The 17,981-nt window shown below is 36.5% G+C and overlaps 1 protein-coding gene across 1 annotated transcript; it reads left to right on the forward strand.

Moving 5' to 3' along the window:
* Positions 1 to 14,959: 14,959 nt before the first annotated feature.
* Positions 14,960 to 15,265, forward strand: LOC127102764 (uncharacterized). The gene has a single exon (XM_051040100.1). The coding sequence runs from the start codon at positions 14,960 to 14,962 to the stop codon at positions 15,263 to 15,265; it is 306 nt and encodes a 101-aa protein (XP_050896057.1).
* Positions 15,266 to 17,981: the final 2,716 nt, after the last annotated feature.

Genomic DNA, 17,981 nt, shown 5'->3' on the forward strand with positions numbered 1-17,981 from the left:
TGGCGACGAACACCAAACATGATTGCCAAATGATGAAATGAGATGTGGAAAAATGATTCACACAACACATCTATTTATAACAAAAAAATTGCATTTTATACTGAGGTTCCAATCCAATTGGCGTCTCCTTTGTAAACATACACATGGGCGCCAATTGGATTGGATGCACCACATGCCCTAGCCAATCCAATTGGCGCCTCCATTCAAATTTTAAGAGGAGTCACCAATTGGATTGACGTCTCTTCCTAAAAGTTGGTGAAATATAAGGTTGTTCGACCAACTAAGCAAATGTGGTAGTGGTAGCCAAACTGAACAAACAAAAAGAGGAAAACAAGTTGTCTTGCCGTCGTCTTTCGTTGGAAGCAAGAGATATATAGACCAACTTTATTTCGATGGTATGGATATTTCAAGTAAGTTGGGATTCCCTGATTTATTTGTAATATTTACTTGCAATCCGGCTTGGCCTTAAATTTCGCATGTTTTATCAAACACTACTTTAAAGTCGCATGATAGACCAAATATCATTACCAAAGATTTCAAAATAAAATTCAATGAACTGATGACAAATATTATCAAACTTCATGTCCTAGGCAAAGTCTTGGCATGTAGGTATCTTCACTATTATTTTAATATTTTCATAATAATTCATGTTGTTTCATTATATCAGTTCTAAGCTCCCCACTTGGTTTCTTTTACAGTTATGTACACAACTGAATTTCAAAAGAGAGGATTTCCACATGCTCTTATTTTAATACTCTTGCACTATAAGAGAAAATATTTGACACCTTTTGACATATATAACATCATTTGTGCAGAGATTTCAAACCCTCTAATTCATCCTGCTTTATACAGCTTGGTCAAGGAACATATGATGCATGTACCATATGGTCTATCGCGGATGACATCTCTGTGTATGAAAAATAGAAAACACTCAAAATACTTTCCCAAAAAATTCAATGAGCTCACAACAATCTATGCATAACGCTATCCACTTTATAGAAGACGATCCAACACTCACACAATTTGTAAGAATAACATCTCATTGGATAATCATCATGTTGTACCTTACAATACAAGGTTACTTTTGAAATACCATGCCCATATCAACATGGAATGGTGTAAACAAAGTACATCTATCAAATATTTTTTCAATTATATACATAAAGGCTATTACAGAATTACAACAACAATAGTTACTTCTAAGTCGGTTACTGTAAGAACAAAAATTGTTCTACAACAGATTCCTTGATTTTGATGATAACAAAGGATGAAACCAAAAATGGCACCCTAACGAAAAGTTTCTAAGTGTGCAGGGTTCTAAAGATAGAAGAAATAAATCTGATGATGTCATCAGATGCACAACAAGATCAGATACAAATTATCAAGTATCAGAAGCATCTAAAGTGGAATCTCGTTTCAAGAAGCTCTGACTCTGGACAAAACTGCAAAGTTTCAGAAGCATCTGAACATGAAGTAAAGTCTAGAAGCTTTGACTCTGAACAAATGCCTTCTGTAAACTCTGGAATTTATCAGCGCTATCTGAACTCTCAAGAAATATCATCAGAAGCCAGATCCCAAGTTTCTCCAGATACATGAAGACTCTAATCAGATTTGTTAATCATGATGAAGTAACGTTTAAACCAAGTTAAAGTTCTGCAAATGGATTTCCTCAATTAGAAAGAGACGTTAATCTCCTCTTCCAAGAGAGAAGATACTACTTGTGGTAAGTAGTCACTTCTAAAAGAAAAAGTCTCCTGCAGAAGCTATTTATGGAATGGCGTAATTACATCTCATTATCCAGCAGATTTAACTCTACTTCAACTCTATTTCAACACTACTTCAACTCCTATATAAATAGAGAAGAAATCAACATTCAGTAAGCAAGAAATCAACTAGCCAAAACTATACTGAATTATTTCACGCTCAAGAAAATCATCCTTGCTTTCAAAGAATTTCACTAAGCTTTTGCTTATCAAGTGAAAAAATCTGTTCTTAAATTTGTAATACTTGCTTAACTAGAAGCACTCTAGATTACATATCTTGTATCTTTTATTTGTTTGATTTCCTCAAGTGACTCTTTGTAGTCTGTAGACTTGAGAGGACTAAGAGATTTTCTTCTCTCTTAGGGGTTGTTTGTAATCTTTCAAGATTAGTGGATTAAGTCCTTGTTGAAGGCGAAATCACCTTGGCCGGGTGGACTGGAGTAGCTTTGTGTTATAAGCGAACCAGTATAAAATCATTGTGTGATTTTCTTTTTGGAAAAGCGCTTATTTTTCAAACAATTCAAACCCCCCCTTTCTTGTTTTTCTTACCTTCAATTGGTATCAGAGCTCCGGCTCTGTTATTGATTTTCTAATCAAACACTTAACCGTGTAGAGAGATCCAGTACGAGAAAAACAATGGCCCACTCAAATGAGAAAGATTCTTACAATGCCAAGCCTCCTGTTTTTGATGGAGAAAAGTTTGATTACTGGAAAGATAGAATCGAAAGTTTCTTTCTGGGTTATGATGCTGACCTCTGGGACATTGTCACAGATGGATACAAACCTCCAGTCTTAAATGGAGTTGAAGTTCCCAGAAGCAAAATGTCAGAAGATCAGAAACGTGTTTTCAAAAATCACCACAAGGCCAGAACAATACTTCTAAATGCCATATCATACAATGAATATGAAAAGATCACCAACAGAGAGACTGCCAAAGATATACTTGACTCTCTGAAGATGACCCATGAAGGAAACTCCCAAGTCAAGGAGACGAAGGCTCTGGCGCTTATCCAGAAGTATGAAGCCTTCAAGATGGAAGATGATGAAGCTATAGAAGCTATGTTTTCCAGATTTCAAACTCTTATTGCAGGTCTTAAAGTGCTAGACAAAGGATACACGACTGCAGATCATGTTAAGAAGATAGTCAGAAGTCTGCCAAAGAAATGGAGACCAATGGTTACTGCTCTGAAGTTATCAAAGGATCTGAACAATATCAGCCTTGAAGAACTTGTTAGTTCTCTCAGAAGCCATGAGATAGAACTAGAGGAGGATGAGCCTCAGAAAAGGAACAAGTCAGTAGCGCTGAAGTCCAGACCTGAAAGACGGAAGTCAGACAGAACCAAAGCTCTCCAGGCAGAAACTGCAGATACTGACGACTCTGAACCTGAAGACACTGACGATGAAGAAGAATTGTCCTTACTAACCAGAAGAGTTAAGCAACTCTGGAAAAGAAGGAACAACAACAACTTCAGAAGATCAAGACCCAGAGGGGATAGATCAGAGTCAACTTCAAAAGGTAAACCTAATAAAGATATTACCTGTTTTGAATGTAAAGAAACAGGTCATTACAGAAATGAATGCCCCAAGCTGAAGAAAGACAACCCTAGAAAAGAAAGCTTCAAGAAGAATACCTTCAGAACAAAGAAAGGACTAATGGCCACCTGGGACGATAGTGAATCAGGATCATCAGAATCTGACTCTGATGAACAAGCCAACGTAGCACTTATGGCTACCACATCCAGCAGCTCAGATAAAGAATCTGAAGAGGTATTTTCTGAACTTTCTAGATCTGACTTAGAATCATGTTTATCAGAAACTCTTACCTCTCTTCAGAAATTAAAACAAAAAGTTAAAAGCATTAAAGGCCTTCTTAAAGCAAAATCTGAAGAATGTAGTAAACTTGAGACAACAATTCTAGCACAAGAAGATACTATCAGATCTTTAACGTTAGAAAAAGATGGAGCTAAAACCAAAAGCTTAGAATTAGAAGAAGCGTTGTCTCAAGCACCACAAACTTCAAATGAAATTATTTTTAAATATGAAGAAGCCTTTCAAAAATTTCTGAAGAATGGAATAGATAGGAGTATTATGGCATCCATGATTTATGGAGTAAGTCAGAATAATAAAAGGGGAATTGGGTATGATTCTGAGGAACATAAAACCTCTACCAGTAACCAAATTAAATCACCTTTTTCATATCACTACACACACACACAAGAACACAAATTTAAAAATGCTAGAAGACCCAAAGTTGTGAGAAACTCTGGGAAAACTAATCTAAAAGGACCCAAGAGATTCTGGGTACCGAAAGATAAGATTATCTATGTTGCAGATATCCTATGCAGCAAAGTTCAGACACCAGTCATGGTACCTAGACTCTGGATGCTCGCGACATATGACGGGAAGAAAGTCTATGTTCCAAAGCCTGGAACTTAAAGACGCTGGATTTGTAGGCTTCGGAGGAGATCAGAAAGGAAGGATCAGAGGCTCCGGAACTATTGGTAATGGTACTCTTCCCTCTATATCTGATGTTCTTTATGTAGAAGGATTAATGCATAACTTGTTATCCATAAGTCAATTAAGTGATAACGGTTATGATGTAATCTTTAATCAAAAAACGTGTAAAGCCATTAGTCAGAACGATGGCTCTGTCCTTTTCACAGGCAAGAGGAAAAACAACATTTATAAAATAAATCTTTCTGATTTAAAAGATCAAAATGTTAAATGTTTAATGTCAGTTCACGAAGAGCAATGGGTATGGCATAGACGCTTAGGCCACATTAGCATGAGAAAACTTTCTCAGCTAACTAAACTTGAGTTAGTCAGAGGCCTGCCTAAACTGAAGTTTTCTTCAGATGCTCTGTGTGAAGCTTGCCAGAAAGGAAAGTTTTCAAAAACATCTTTTAAAAAGAAAAATGTTGTTTCTACCTCTAAGCCTCTGGAGCTTCTTCACATTGACTTATTTGGTCCTGTGAAAACAGCATCAGTCAATGGAAAGAAGTATGGACTAGTAATCGTTGATGATTACAGCCGCTGGACATGGGTAAAATTCCTAAAGCACAAGAGTGAGTCTCACTCTGTACTCACCAGTTTCTGTTCTAAAGTGCAAAAAGAATTTGACTCTAAAATTGTTAGAGTCAGAAGTGATCATGGTGGAGAATTTGAAAATAAAGATTTTGAAGAATTATTTGACTCTAATGGAATATCCCATGATTTCTCCTGCCCTAGAACTCCACAACAAAATGGAGTTGTAGAGAGGAAGAATAGGACACTCCAAGAAATGGCCAGAACCATGATCAATGAAACAAATGTAGCAAAGCACTTTTGGGCAGAAGCTGTAAATACAGCGTGTTACATTCAGAATAGAATCTCTATTAGACCTATTCTGGAAAAGACTCCCTATGAACTGTGTAAGGGAAGAAAACCCAACATTTCATATTTTCATCCTTTTGGATGCATTTGTTTTATATTAAATACTAAAGAACATCTGAACAAGTTTGATTCCAAAGCACAGAAAGGTATTATGTTAGGATACTCAGAACGCTCTAAAGGCTATAGAGTATACAATACAGAAACCAAAATTGTGGAGGAATCAATTCATGTTAGATTTGATGATAAGCTTGACCCTGAAAAGTCAAAGCTAGTTGAAAAGTTTGCAGATTTAGAGATCACTCTGGTAGAATCTGAGAAAACTCCAGAAGCAACTGTCACTCCAGACTCTGAAGAAATTAAATCTCCAGAAATTCCAAGGAAAGTTAAAAGTCGTATTAACGTATCTGAAGATTTGATTTTGGGAAACAAAGATGAACCTGTTAGAACCAGATCTACCTTCAGAAATTCTGAAGATATTCCTCTGGGACTAGTGTCTCTGATTGAGCCTATGTCCTGTGATGAAGCTCTTCAAGATAACGATTGGGTGGCAGCTATGCAAGAAGAGTTAGATCAATTCTCCAGGAATGATGTCTGGGATCTCGTTCCTAAACCCAGAGGCACTCATGTCATTGGAACCAGATGGGTTTTCAGAAACAAGCTGAACGAGAAAGGAGAAGTTGTCAGAAACAAAGCTCGACTGGTAGCTCAAGGTTATAGTCAACAAGAAGGTATTGATTATAATGAAACTTTTGCTCCAGTCGCGAGGTTAGAATCTATTCGTCTTCTTGTATCTTTTGCTATTAATCATTCTATTAAACTATATCAAATGGATGTCAAGAGTGCATTTCTTAATGGTTATATTTCAGAAGAAGTGTATGTCAATCAACCTCCAGGTTTTGAAAATTCAAACTTTCCAGAACATGTTTTTAAACTTAAGAAATCCTTATATGGACTTAAACAAGCTCCCAGAGCTTGGTATGAACGTCTGAGCAATTTTCTTCTGGAACAAAATTTTATCAGAGGGAAAGTTGATTCTACACTCTTCTGTAAAAATCATGAAAATGATCTCATGATATGCCAAATTTATGTTGATGATATTATTTTTGGTTCTGCTAATATCTCTGTTTGCCAAGAATTTTCTAAGTTAATGCAGGCAGAATTTGAAATGAGTCTAATGCAAGAACTAAAGTTCTTTCTGGGAATTCAAATTAATCAAACTCCAGAAGTCACGTACGTCCATCAAAGTAAATACATTAAAGACGTTCTGAAGAAGTTTGACATGACTGAATGCAACTCTGCAAAGACTCCCATGCACCCAACTTGCATTCTGGAAAAGGAAGAGGTAAGCAACAAGGTTTGTCAGAAGCTCTATCGAGGTATGATAGGCTCTCTTCTCTATCTGACTGCTACTCGTCCTGATATTCTCTTTAGCGTCTGTCTTTGTGCCAGATTCCAATCAGATCCTAGAGAATCTCATTTAACAGCTGTTAAGAGAATTCTTAAGTATCTGAAAGGAACTCCTAACCTGGGCCTGATGTATGAGAAAACATCAGAGTATAGGCTTTCTGGTTATTGTGATGCAGACTACGCAGGAGATAGAATAGAACGAAAAAGCACATCTGGAAATTGCCAGCTTCTGGGAAACAATCTAATCTCCTGGGCTAGCAAAAGACAGTCAACTATTGCTCTATCAACTGCAGAAGCAGAATATATCTCAGCATCACTGTGCACAACTCAGATGCTCTGGATGAAGCATCAGCTAGAAGATCTACAAATATTTGAGAGTAACATTCCTATCTTTTGTGATAATACTGCTGCTATTTGTTTAAGTAAGAATCCTATTTTACATTCCAGAGCCAAACACATTGAAATTAAACATCATTTTATTAGAGACTATGTTCAGAAAGGAATAGTAACGCTGAAGTTCATTGATACAGAACATCAATGGGCAGATATCTTTACTAAGCCTCTAGCTGAAGATAGATTTCTTTTCATCTTAGAAAATCTGAACATTAAAAATTGTCCTGAATGAAGTATGGCTCTGAAAAATATAAAATAAGATTCTGATAAAAACAAATATGATTCTGCCTCTGACTCTGATACTTCTACAAGTTAAGAAGATATCTGAATCAGAAATCTTCAGAAACCAATCTCTTGGTATTCCTGAAGATCAGATACATTAAACACGTGGAGCTCTGAGCATCAAACCTTAGAACTTCTAGACAGCTGTCAAGAAATTCAAAAGGCAGACGTTTGAGTTTTTCCTCGAGCAGTGTGCAAACTGTGGGATTAGACATTCATTTATTAGCTGTAATCATTTTTCCCCCAAACGTGCTATTTTGGTTTTTGTGCTAACGCTGGTATGTGTGTCGTTTTGCATGCGTTTTTACTTAGGTATATAAACACTTTTCTCACATTTCACACACTTATCACTCTCACTCACTCTAAAACCCTAAACCCTTCTCTGCAAGTTCTCTGCAAGTTCTTCATCTTCTTCTTCAATCTTCTTCATGGATGCTCAACAGCAAGAAGTTTTTAACTTCTCCCAACAGATGGAATCTACTTCTAATCCCCAAACCTCAAACACTCAAACACCCACTGTTACAGGCGTTACCATAACCCCTGTTTATCAAGAACCTCACATTTTGGAACGTGAACGCCACATTCATCTTGCAACCTCCTTTGAAAATTTGGATGTACTGTGTGAATCGCTGGTAGATTTTGAGAACTTGAGAAGAAACGGTGTTGATCTTACTGAAGATCTTCGCAAGCAAGGTTGGGAAAACTACTTCGACAGGCTTTATGGTCCCATTTACCCTCTTCTTGTCAAAGAATTTTGGAGACATGCTGATGCAGATGACCAGTTTATTGTTTCTTTTGTTCTGGGAGTAAAGATTGTCATCACTGAAGCATCAATTGCTTCCTTGCTAAACATGGAGAAAGCTGGAGGTAAAAGGATTTACAACATTCCTCCAAGGTCAAAGCGCATCACTGAAGTCATTAACCCTACAATCTTCAAACCTAATGTTGAAGGAAACCCCTCTAAGAACAAGGAGCTTCATCAGAACCTCCGAGTTTGGCTGAAGATTATTCTGGGAACAATCCATCATCGTCCAGCCTCCAACTCTTCAGATTACATAAATGCAGATCAGAAATGCATTTTGTACTGCATCCAGAAAGGCGTGAAGATCAACCTCCCTGTTCTCCTCTTCAGATATCTGAGAGATTCAGTCAGAGAAACGAGGAATAATATGAAGCCCAGATCCTACATTCCTCTGGGAAGATTGCTCTCTGATGTCTTCATTGAGCATGGCTTGGTAGATGATCTGGAGAAGACCAGATGTATGGATGATCTGGCAATTGATGTGGGAAAGCCTCTGAATGCCAAAAACCTGAAGAGCATGGGAATCATCAAAGAGATTAGAGTCAAGCCCACTATGGATGTGTCCTGGGAATGTCTAAAAGATCAGAGGAAGATGCCTCATGGCCTGGTCAGATTCTTCAAGGATGAGCCCAGAGACGCTGTTGCCCTCTATCTTCATCGTATGCTGGAAGAAGGTGTTGATGTTTCTGATTTCCGCCTTGAAGACTGTCTGGACTCTGTAGAAGATCTTGTCAGATACAAGAGAGGTGTCTCTGAGAAATAGATAGCTGCTGAGGCAAGGAGAGCAAAGAAAGCCAGACTTGGAGAAACTTCTGGCACCAAAGCTTCAGCACCTCTGAATGTCTCTTCTGGTAAGTCTATTCCTCCTGTCTCTTCTGAATCTATAATGGCTTCCTCTAACCCTCTCTCCTCTCAACCAATTTTTACTACCTCTGAAATCCCACCCTCAATCACCAGAACCTCCCAACCAACACCAGTTCTAAACATAGCTAGAACTTTCATTCCTCCCTCTCAACCTATACAAACCCACCAAAGCACTTCCTCTTCCTCATCCTCTGAATATGAATCACCCCCTTACCTTTCCCCTTCTTCTGACCAAGAGTTATCTGATCAAGAGTCCTCTGACCAAGAACACTCTGACCCTAACTCCCCAACAATAGCTGAAATTTATGCTAAAAATTTCGCTCCACAACCCACAAGACAATCTGAAGTAACCTCACCCCTCCAAACTTCACTTCCACCACAACAAACAACAACCTTACCCTCTGAAACTCAACCATCTGATCCCCACACCTCTTATATCACCCCACCAATCCTTCCCGCTGTCCCAGAACCAGAATCCGAACCCTTAGATGTAAACCCACTCTATGCTTCATCCCCAGATTCTGAACTTCAAGCAGAATCTGAACCTCAACAAACTGAACCTCCCTCTCTAAATCTCAGCCCTCAAAACTCTCCACCTCATTCACCTGAACCTGAACCTGAACTTACCATACCTACCCTTGAGGAGGCCATTATACAGGTTGCAGAAGCTTCAGTCCAGAAGGTCAAGTCTCTGGCTAAAAACTCTGAAGTTAGTGATGATCCTAAATCTGTTAGGACACACTGGAACAGAGTCATTAGTTGGATGACCTCTGAGTCTTATAGGCTGAAGAGTATCTCTGAACAAGTCAGAAATGGCTACATCAGAGATGCTGAGGAAAGGCTCCAAGAGAGATTGGCCAGAGAAGCTGAGGCCAGAAGATTAGAGGAGGAAAGATTGGCTAGGGAAGCTGAAGAAGAAGCAAGAAGATTAGAAGAAGAAAGACTGGCAAAGGAAGCAGAACTTCTAAGGATTAAGGAAGCTGAAGCCAAGGCTCAGGCGGATGCAGAAGCCCAAGCTGCTGCTGAAGCTGAAGCTCAGCAGGCTCTGACTCAGGGGGAGTCTTCCTCTGCGATCCCTATGATTCTTCATGCTCTGCAAGAGATCAAGCAAGATCAGAAAGAAATCAAGCAAGATCAGAATGAGCTCCGTGCCAGGATGGACAAGCAAGATGCTTTGAATGAAAACATCCAGAATATGTTTGCCATGTTGCTTCAGAGACTTCCTCAACCTCCAAACCCTTAGGCACTTAGGATTTATTTTGTTTGCTTGCCTAGTGTTTTTGCTTCTGTCTTCTTTAGCTCTAATATTCTCTTGGATCTGATGTTTTGAACGTTTTTGTGCCTTTGTGCTTCTGATTAATGAAATGTTTTTCTCTTTATTATCTTGTTATTTTTTTATATATATATCTACCTTTGTGATTCTGACAAAAAGGGGGAGAAATCATTAAATAGCTCTGATGAAAATTTGTCTAAAACCTTAAGCACTCTGCAACATTTGTAGAAATAGCTCTGATAAAAATAGCTCTGATTAAATAACTCTAACATTAAATTTAAGAATTTGCAGAAAGTTTCAGAAATCTCATTACTTGAAAAGCTCTGGTAAGAACTTCTGAACTCCCTAGCACTAACTCAGGGGGAGCTTCTGTCTATCTGATCTTATATATTTCATGTTTCATCTGCTATTTTAAGTTGTTTTGTCATCATCAAAAAGGGGGAGATTGTAAGAACAAAAATTGTTCTACAACAGATTCCTTGATTTTGATGATAACAAAGGATGAAACCAAAAATGGCACCCTAACGAAAAGTTTCTAAGTGTGCAGGGTTCTAAAGATAGAAGAAATAAATCTGATGATGTCATCAGATGCACAACAAGATCAGATACAAATTATCAAGTATCAGAAGCATCTAAAGTGGAATCTCGTTTCAAGAAGCTCTGACTCTGGACAAAACTGCAAAGTTTCAGAAGCATCTGAACATGAAGTAAAGTCTAGAAGCTTTGACTCTGAACAAATGCCTTCTGTAAACTCTGGAATTTATCAGCGCTATCTGAACTCTCAAGAAATATCATCAGAAGCCAGATCCCAAGTTTCTCCAGATACATGAAGACTCTAATCAGATTTGTTAATCATGATGAAGTAACGTTTAAACCAAGTTAAAGTTCTGCAAATGGATTTCCTCAATTAGAAAGAGACGTTAATCTCCTCTTCCAAGAGAGAAGATACTACTTGTGGTAAGTAGTCACTTCTAAAAGAAAAAGTCTCCTGCAGAAGCTATTTATGGAATGGCGTAATTACATCTCATTATCCAGCAGATTTAACTCTACTTCAACTCTATTTCAACACTACTTCAACTCCTATATAAATAGAGAAGAAATCAACATTCAGTAAGCAAGAAATCAACTAGCCAAAACTATACTGAATTATTTCACGCTCAAGAAAATCATCCTTGCTTTCAAAGAATTTCACTAAGCTTTTGCTTATCAAGTGAAAAAATCTGTTCTTAAATTTGTAATACTTGCTTAACTAGAAGCACTCTAGATTACATATCTTGTATCTTTTATTTGTTTGATTTCCTCAAGTGACTCTTTGTAGTTTGTAGACTTGAGAGGACTAAGAGATTTTCTTCTCTCTTAGGGGTTGTTTGTAATCTTTCAAGATTAGTGGATTAAGTCCTTGTTGAAGGCGAAATCACCTTGGCCGGGTGGACTGGAGTAGCTTTGTGTTATAAGCGAACCAGTATAAAATCATTGTGTGATTTTCTTTTTGGAAAAGCGCTTATTTTTCAAACAATTCAAACCCCCCCTTTCTTGTTTTTCTTACCTTCAGTTACAACTAACGAGAAAGACCGTGTGGATGAGATCAAACAGTATTTGGATTATAGGTATGTCTTCCCGAGTGAAATTTGTTGGCGAATTTATGCTTACAATATTCATGGAAGGAGACCAACTGTTGGACGTATTTTCTATCATTCAATAGGCGAGAAAGCAGTTTACTACACTGATTTTGACCGAATGGAGAATATCTTAGAAAAGGCAAGTATCACTGAATCTATGTTCATTGCTTGGCTAGTTGCTAATGGGAAATATGAGGAAGCCCGGTCATTGACATACGAGCAATTTGTATCCAAATTTGTTTATGTAAAGAGAAATAGATTGTGGAAGCCGCAGAAAAAGATGTTCATTATTGGTTGTTTGATATGGATTCCACCAACCACTGAAGAACTATTTTTCCTACGAATGATGTTGACAATGGTCAAGGCACCAATCTCTTATTTGCAATGGGCTTCCTTGAAGATGATCGAGAGTACATTGGGGATATTAGAGAGGCAAGAAAATGGGGTTCATGACATTTTCTTAGAAAACTTTTCATTGTCATGTTGTTGTCTGGTGCTATGAATTGCCTTGCTCATGTTTGGAACAAATCATGAAAATTTCTATCGGATGGTATGTTACACTCACAAAGACATTTGGTGCAAAATACAGGTTCAACGCATTTCAGAAATCCTCTAATTCTTCATATTTTTGTTATTATTATAATAATCATTAGTATTAAATCCACGATTTGCTTTTGGATTATTAGTTCTTGTTTCATGTTGACAACACTTAAATGCATTTGTAATTCATTTTAACAATGTTATTTTAATAGTTCTTTGCAATGGTTCTAATGTTTTTCCTAATTTTGCAATTAAAATAATTTCCCCCATATAATTCTATGTTGTCTCTATATGCTTCTAATTGCAGAAAATTATTTTTTATAATCTCAATGCTGCAAAACATATATGTAATATTACTTTGAACTGAAACTGTATATTAGTATCATGCAATTCCTAATTGCGTAATTAAAATAATTGCCCTCATACAATTATATGTTGTCTTTATATGATTTCAATTGCAGAAAATTATTTTTTATAATCTAAATGCTGCAAAACATATATGTAATGTTACTCTGAACTGAAATTGTATATTGGTATCATGGCTTGCAGAACTGGTATTATCATACTGATAATGAATCAATTTGGTTTTAAAATGTTACTTCTTATTTCTCGTTGACAATACTTAAATGCATTTATAATTCATTTTAACAACATTGTTTTTAATATTTCCTTCCCATGATTCCAATGTTGTTCCTAACTGTGCAATTGAAATAATTTGCCTCATACAATTATAAGTTGTCTCTATTTGCTTTTGCTTGCATAAAATTTCTTTTTATAATCTCCATGCTACAAAACACACACACACACACACACACACACACACACACACACACACACACACACACACACACACACACACATATATATATATATATATATATATATATATATATATATATATATATATATATATATATATATATATATATACTTTGAAATGTAATTGTATATTGGTATCGTGGCTTGTAGAATTGGTATTATCAGACTCAAAAATACAGAATTTAACTTTAACCGAAATTGAAAAACTGCTTCAGGCCAATCGACGTAGTCTTACATATTTTAAGTCAATTCCATACTCAAATGGGTATGTCCTACGATAATTAGGCAATCGACTTATGTATGACGAAAGAAATTATGATGTGCCAACGATGAAATCATAATTTACTAAAATTTTTGTTGCACATACATATTTGTCTGCATGATTATAATTATATTACTAACTTCCCATATATACTCACTATTGACAAGTCAACTAACATTTTTTGTATCATGTTGGTCATTAATATTTGTTATGTCTCTCTTAGATGAACAAAGAAAGATCTATGAAAGAATTATCGAAGTTGCCTTGGCTCAAAAAGGTGGGGTATTTTTGTTGCATGGTTATGGAGGTACAGGTAAGACATACATGTGGAGAACACTTTCAAGTGCTTTGAGGTCTAACTTTTTTAAATGTTTAACTGTTGCAACAAGCGGGATAGCTTCTCTTTTATTATCTGAGGGTAGAACTGCACATTCAAAGTTCAAGATACATGTACCTACTTTGGAAAATTCTACTTGTAAGATCAAGTACAATGATGACATTGCACTCCTCATCACATATTAGAACATGGCTTATCATTCATACTTTCTATAATGGTCTACTCTATAACACCATAATGACCATAGATGCTGCTGTTGGCGGAGCCTTAATGAACAAACCCTTCAGGGAAGCTTACCAACTTATCAAAAACATGGCTCGTAATCATTACCAATGGGAAGCTGGAAGAGCTCAAGTCGAGAAAACCCAACATAAGGGAGGAATGTTCGAATTAAATGGATTCGATCACGTAAATTCTAAAGTCAAGGCACTTACCCAAATATCAACAATTTAATTATCACCACTCCAGTCTTTGTAGCTGCCATAACCCCAAATTACAAAATTTGTGGAGTCCGAGGACAATGACGGAGGAACCATCCTAATTTTTCTTACTAGAACAAATAACGATTTTTTTGCACCAAGTCCCTCGCCTTCTAACTCTCAAAATTTTCAAAAGGAGCCCCTGCTGCTACTCCTGCTCCTAGAAAATCAAATCTAGAGCTAATGATGAAATTTTTTATTGCAACACAGATCCAACATAACAAAGAATTCATAAACCAAAATGTTCATACTAACAAGCTGGTAAAATAATTAGCCAATAAGGTTGAAGATATGTCTATACATAACAAGATATTGGAGACTCAAATCTCTCAAGTTGCCCAGCAACAAGCAGCCACTGCTGCTCCAATTGTCACATTTCTAGGACAACCTCAAGCAAATCCTAAAGGACATGTAAATGCTATCACACTAAGAAGTGGGACAGAGTTAGATGGACCAGTAGACCCAAGAGTTGAAAACCATATGATGTATAAGAAAGTAGAGGAAGAACCTAAAAAGGTTACTAATGAGAATCATGAAAGAAAAAACATAGTTGAGGAGGAAGAGACTATCACTAATAAGGATGCCATTGAGAAAGAGGAACCTTATGTACCTCCACCTCTTCATAAACCAAATATATCATACCCTTAAAGACTAGCCAAAACCAATAATGAAGGTCAATTTAAGAAATTTATTGAGCTCTTAAAACAACTTCATTTTACTATACCTTTCACTGAGGTCATAACTTAGATGCCCTCATATACTAAGTTCCTAAAAAAGATCTTGTCGAATAAGAAGAAACTTGGAGATGAAGAGGCTGTGGCACTCACTGCAGAGTGTAGTGCCATTATCCAAAACAACATGACACCTAAATTGAAAGACCGTAGTAGTTTTTCTATTCCTTGTGTAATACGCAAGTCTGTCATCGATAAGGCATTATGTGATCTCGGAGCTAGTGTCAGTCTAATTCCTTTTTCCATCTGCGCAAAACTTAAGTTAGGAGATTTGAGACCTACTAGGATGTCCCTTCAATTGGCAGATCATTTAGTTAAGTAGCATGTGGAAATGCTGGAAAATATTCCAGCTCGAATTGGTCAATTTTATATCCCTACTGACTTCTTAGTAATGGATATAATGGAAGACTCTAACATACCTAACATCCTAGGAAGACCTTTCTTAGCTACAGTCGTGCGATAATAGATGTAAAACGAGGGAAGTTAACATTTGAGGTAGGAGAAGAGAAAATTGAGTTTATTCTTTTCCAATTTCTTAAATCCCTAGCAATAGACGATACATCTTGTTTTATGGATATATGGAGTCAGAAACACCTCTGAGTACTGAATTCATAACGACTCTAACACCACCTATATTAGAAGATGATGTATTCCTTAAACCATATCAAGATGACCATCTTAGGGAGTGTTTATAACTTACACCATATCTATGTCGAACCCTAAGGAACCATCAATAGAACTTAAGGTATTACCTAAAAACCTAAGATACAAGTTCTTTATAAACATCTTGATCGCCCGATCATAGTTAGTGTTGACCTTAATAGAGAGGAAACAGAGAAATTCTTTATAGTATTGAAGAAATATCCTGCAGCTTTAGGATACAACATTTATGATCTAAAGGGAATAATCCCATTGGTGTGCATGCACAAAATTTGCTAGAAGAGGACTCTAAAACCTCTAGAGAGCATTAAAGGAGAATTAACCCTATTATGAGCGATATAGTAAGAAAGGAAGTACTAAAGTTGCTAGAAGCTAGAATTATCTATCTAATCTATGACATTCAATGGGATAACCCAATGTGCGTCGTTCCTAAGAAATGAGGTATTACAATTGTAAAAAACAAAAAAGGAGAGTTTCTAGCCAAATGAGTAGAGACTGGATGACATATGTGCATAGACTATAGGAAGCTAAACAAAGCAACCCGGAAGAATCATTTTCCCCTTCCGTTCATTGATCAAATGCTTGAACATTTAGCTAGGCATTCGTATTTTTGTTATTTAGACAGTTATTTAGGATTTTCCAAATTCCAATTCATCCAGATGACCAAGAGAAAACTACTTTTACATTCCCTATGGAACTTTCTCCTACCGATGAATGTCATCTGGACTATGCAATGCTCCTGCAAACTTCATGTGATGTATGATGGCAATATTCATAGACTTCCTAGATGATATCATGGAAGTCTTTATGGATAATTTCTCCATATGTGGTTCCACTTTCGAAGGATGCCTAACTAACTTAGAAAAAGTTTTAGAAAGGTGAATTAAAGTTAACCTTGTGCTTAATTGATAGAAATTCCACTTCATGGTGAGGGAAGGCATAGTCCATGGACACATAGTGTCTAAAAGAGGAATTGAGGTTGACAAATACAAAATTGAGATCATTGAAAATATTCAACCACCTAAAATGGTTAGAGAAGTTAAAATCTTGTAAGACCCCAATTTTGACCCTTAGATCCCTCATGTTATCTCCTCATTTGCATTAGCTTTGGGATCACACCTTGGTGTCCTCCTTACCCCTCATTCATTGGTTTTACATTGGGAGATATCACCAAGCAAATTTTATTGTATCATACTTTACTTTTCTTTGTTTACTAACTAAAATGCCAAAAATATGTCTATGTATAGCTTTGTTTCTTTTGTAGGGAGTGTGTGCATCCACCTATGCTCTATCAAGCTCACAACTAGGGTTTGCGACCCTCGTGATAAGAGATAATTCAAGGAATGGTTCACCATTGGTTCTAAACATCATATGTAGATCCCCATGTTCTTTATTTGTCATTTTGATTAAGAGTTCATCAAGATTTTGAAGCTAGTTTGCCTTGGAAGCCCTAATTCATCTGGGTATCTTGTGTGACTTCCTCAACAAGTTTCTTCATGATTTGATAAAATATTTCAAGGGATACTTCATTATACATCATGTTATACATATAAGATCCTTCATGAGTCCCAAATATCAAGATAACTTCAAGTTTGCAAGTTAGTTCAAAGATGTTGACCAGAGAAAGTCAATTGGTCAAAACTGGGGTTCCCTAGACCCTATCTCCTACAATTTTTGTCATATGAAATTAATTACAAGTGAAAATTTACTCTTTATGACTTTACAAACAACTTTCATGTTGGCATAAGATCTAGTTTTTCTTGGAAAGTCATTTTTTATGGTGAAAGATTATAGGTCATTTTGTATGTGCCCTAATTAGCAGGTCAACTTCCAAGGACCATACCTTACTCAATATTTATGATATGAAGGCCATCCAAGTTTCATGATCAATTTCAAGATGTTTTCTCCAACTTTTTTTCTTTGAGAAATTTCAAATTCAACTTGCAAAGGCATGTGTCAAGAGGAAACGTTATAGGTCATTTTGGATCATCATCATTCAACAAGCAATTTTCCTCAACTTCTAAAATTCATAAATCCCTCATGGAAAATCCAAATGATGTCAAATTTGTGACCAAATTGAAGATGATTTAAAGATATACAAATTTGGTGAAGAAACTATTTCCATTTGGAGCTCATTGCAAAAGTTATTCAAGGTGGAATAAGTGGTCATTTTACTTTATACTTAGAAAATTTTCAACCATGTTTGATTTCTCCAACTTCCACCTCAAAATTCATCATGATCCAAGATCCAAATGGAAAAGTGTTCAACATAAAAGTTGTTCCCCTTGATGCCACCTTCCAAATCATCTAAGAACACTTCATTTGGACAAGAATTGAGGGACTTGCGCATGGTTCCTTTGTTGGGCTTGTTTTGGCAA

This window comes from Lathyrus oleraceus, chromosome 7 (genome assembly GCF_024323335.1).
Source record: "Lathyrus oleraceus cultivar Zhongwan6 chromosome 7, CAAS_Psat_ZW6_1.0, whole genome shotgun sequence".
Taxonomy (NCBI): Eukaryota; Viridiplantae; Streptophyta; class Magnoliopsida; order Fabales; family Fabaceae; genus Lathyrus; species Lathyrus oleraceus.